The sequence below is a fragment of the Lampris incognitus genome, chromosome 14 (genome assembly GCF_029633865.1).
Source record: "Lampris incognitus isolate fLamInc1 chromosome 14, fLamInc1.hap2, whole genome shotgun sequence".
Classification (NCBI taxonomy): domain Eukaryota; kingdom Metazoa; phylum Chordata; class Actinopteri; order Lampriformes; family Lampridae; genus Lampris; species Lampris incognitus.
Window position 1 is genome coordinate 46,950,360 of NC_079224.1, and position 4,056 is coordinate 46,954,415.

The 4,056-nt window shown below is 41.8% G+C and overlaps 1 gene segment (V, D, J or C); it reads left to right on the forward strand.

Annotated features, from left to right (window-relative positions):
- Positions 1-3,227: 3,227 nt before the first annotated feature.
- Positions 3,228-3,660, forward strand: LOC130124206 (T cell receptor alpha variable 18-like; the record flags this gene model as incomplete). The annotated part of the segment is given in 2 exon segments: positions 3,228-3,246; positions 3,341-3,660. Coding segments are annotated over 2 exon segments (339 nt in total), but the record flags the coding sequence as incomplete, so codon positions are not given.
- Between the last annotated feature and the right edge of the window lie 396 nt (positions 3,661-4,056).

The following is a 4,056-nucleotide window of genomic DNA, read 5'->3' on the forward strand; positions in this document are numbered from 1 at the left end:
TGGCGTGCTCCACATCTGAAGCATGTTAGCCCTTGTCTCGTGGCATTGTCTCTCGTGGACACTGGCGGTCCCCTGGTTGTGTCCACCGGCTGCACACCCACAGCTGCCGCGGGCGGCGCTGCAGCCGCAGTTCCCCGGTCCATGATTTTAGCGTTCGATGTGACGGATTCAATTAGTCCAGCAATAGTCACAACCTTTTCCAGAGTTAGGGGCACCTCCAGCAGCAAACGCTCTCTTATCTGATTGGAGTTAGTCTTTTCCACCAACTGGTCCCGTAGCACGTCATCCTCAAACGTTTTAGAGTCGCACGTAGCAGCAAGTTCTCTCAGCGCGGACACGTACTGTGCCAATGATTCTCCGTGATGCTGACTCCGTTGTCTAAACTTATATCTTTCAGCCACCACCTTAACAGCAGTGTAGCACTGTAGATGTTGACAGTTGACTAGGACCAGTTCTAGGTACGTAGGAGCAGTTTATAACTAGCATCAAATGATTGCAGACCACAGACCAGGGAATAAAGTTTGAACTGCCGGCTTGTTTTTATATAAAGAATTGTAAACATAGACAGAGAAACATACACAATTACACAATAACACAGTAAGAATGGATAAATTCCTTGAAACCTCTTGTTTTATGATTTAACCCTTATTAAACCACTATTTTGAGTTTCAGATATTTTAGATAGATATTTTAGTTCTAATTTAGGATCCTTAATTCTAATTTGAAGTTATCGCTTGTTTGAGTTGACAAATTATGTTAATTTGTTTTATGTTCTATTTTTCTCCATTGGGCCTTTAAGTTTCAGATCTAATTTCCATTAACCTAAGTTACTTAACCAGTAAATCAGAATGCCAAAAGTAACACACAACTGCATTACCCCATGAACAGTATGAATGAGTAATAAACTCAGCCGATACTGCGATTAACAATACAATATCAGATCAAAAATCAAAATCAATAATCAATGTAGGCTATAATCGGTCCTTTTTGGAAAGTCCGTTGTTGCTCCAATGAGCCCAACTACGTTTTGCTGTAACAAACTGGAAGTTTCTGTCCTACCACAATCCAGGTGCTCGAAACTGTAGGCTGCTGTCCTGAGAATGAGCTGTGTGAAGCCAGACAGACCACGTGGATCCAGCAGGGCTCCTATAGGTGGCTCGCCATCTTGTTTCCAGCTTGGGGTAAGGAACACCAAGCGCGATCTTCCCAATCCAAGAAAAACCTGGCCTGGATTATAACAGGCGCATCACACACGCAAAGACGTTAGTTTACATATCTCTCAATAAAAGAATCAAAAGAAAACAACAAAAGTACCGACTGACATGGTCAATCTACCCACCGCTAAAACGTGACGCAGTTTAATTTCTGTGCTAATACGCCATGCTGCTGCTGCTGCGGCCTAGCTGGAAGGAGCTAGCTTAGCAACTCGGTTTGCACAAGAGAGAAACACATTCTGAATTCGGTTCACAAAAGAAAAACACATTCTGAATTCGGTTCACAAAAGAGAAACACATTCTGAATTCGGTTCACAAAAGAAAAACACATTCTGAATTCGGTTCACAAAAGAAAAACACATTCTGAATTCGGTTCACAAAAGAAAAACGTGGCTCCTCAACAATCTTTACACAAATTATGATCCACAACACAACCGAGCTACTTATAGCTTTAACTAGCCTATGCACACAGACATTGTAAACGGACAAATTCGGCTAGTTAGCATCGGCTAGTTAGCAGTTGACTCACCAAGTCCTGGACGACACTTGGACACAACACAAAACCCAGGGCTCGGAGGAGGACCAGACCAACAAAACACTCAGCTTGGATAAAGAAAGAACCAACTGTAGCTCGCTGCCATTTCAAAGCAGAATCTTCTATCTCTCGTTCCAGCGGCTTCTCTCAAGCGTCTGCCTGGCGTTCTGAAACCGGGCTGCTTCTGGGACGTCCTCCCTCTCGAGCAAGGCAGCTGATTGGCTAATCGGCACTGCACGCGCTGCGTTCAAGAAATAGCAATCTGAACCAACAATATGAATATGAATTTATCGGTACCACGAATTACTTATCTACTGTTCACTATTTATTTGCAAAATGAATAATTATGATTATTTATTATTATAAACTACTAATACGACACGTTAGCCCCCTAGCTAACGGATCTGACCCTTTAGCCGAGCGGTTAGTGACGTCGCCTTGTGGTGCAGTACACCACAAGGCGACGTCATTATTTATTTTGTCTTATTGACATTTAGAGAGAGAGGTCGTTATCATGGCACCATATGGTTAAATCTTCCACTTCCCTCCTATAGGCCGTCTCATCACTGTCACTTATTACTCCAATCACTGTGGTGTCATCTGTGAATTCAATGATGCTTTTGTTGTCATATTTGGCTACACAGTCGTGTGTAAATAGACTGTACATTAGGGGGCCTAGACATCAGCCCTGAGGTGTGCCACTATGAAGAACTAATCTGGATGATTATGTTTTACCTATTCTCACAGTCTTGGACGGGCCTCTCAGGAAATCAAATGAGCAATTAGAGATAGCGTTGCCCATACCAAGACCTCTGAGTTTCAACACAAGTTTGGATGGTACAATGATATTGAAAGCAGAGCTGTAATCAATAACTTTGTCTACAACTTTATGGAGATGGTTTCACATAAACCCTTCATGTAACAATTGTTACATTACATGAACATTTGACTGGTTGACTACAAATCTTTAAGATTAGTTCTGAAGTTGGTTGGAGTTTGGTTTGATAACTCATGTCTTAGTTTGTTTCTGTCCAGATAATCCAGACATTTGCAAAAGGCAGCATTTTTCTTATAAAAAATTCACAACAACTTTATACACAGTGTTGACTGTACTTTTTTTTAAATGTCCATGTTATTCACAACATATTGCACTTAGTTCTCATCCACTCAAGTAAAAACAGACAACCAAACAACCCAATTCATGACTTAAAAAGATAGGTAGACAAATGTTTGATGCAACTGTAGAAGTTGAATATTAAGACGTGTTCATTGTTTTAAAGTCAATTCCCCTCAACAGGAATATGATCTAAAATGTGTTTGCTGTCTGAACCTGTCAGCAAGCCCCTCCTTCAAATCTACCACTTAGTGTTGGAGCTAAAACAAGGTTCCACAGTGAGACACAGGAAGTCCTCTCTGGTCACTGGAGCTCATAGTTGCTGAACAGAAGAGCTATGAGCTTCCTGCTCATCTCACTGCTGTTGGCTGCTTTGTGCTTTGGTAGGACACAACTCTTTGTTTGCTTGTTATTAATCTGAACTTTGTCTTGTTGATTCCTTTCCTCACACGGACACTGTCTGTTGTTGTCCCACAGAATGCAGAGCTCAAAAAGACAACGTGCTCCAACCCAAAGGAGATGTGACTGTTAGTGAGGGAGAGACAGTAACACTGGACTGTCACTATAACACCAGTGGCACAAATACATATCTTTTCTGGTACAGACAGGCTGCAGACGACAAGCCCACATTCATTCTGAGCCGCATTACTGCTGAATCAGGGAACACAGCGGACGGGTTCAAGGAGAGATTTGATTCCAGCCTGGATTCCAGCTCAAGATCAGTTCCTCTGAAGATCCAGAGTCTGCAGCTGTCTGACTCTGCTGTGTACTACTGTGCTCTGAGGCCCACAGTGACAGGAAACTGCAAGACGTACTACAAAAACCTTTGGAGGGTCTATCAAGAATCCAGAGACAACGCAATGATAAACCAGATCCACTAGAGGGCAGTATTCACATTTTATAGTATTTGGTTCCTTGCTGAAGAAAAACACATTGGACAGTTTGACAAGTCAGTTTCCTACAACTGCTGATTTGTCCAATGTGTCAATACAACATTCAAAATCATTTGATTCTGCATTGAAACGTTAAACTGTCTTGATAAAGAAAAGTATTAATGTCTTCTGTAGATTCGTTTAACAAATTCTGCATTGTATTCTAGTCTTAGAAGAAAAATAACTTGATGGAAGTCAGAGCTTGGTGGTTCCTTGATGGAAGCGAGACTGCTTGACTAATCCATGGGACAAGTAGCAGTG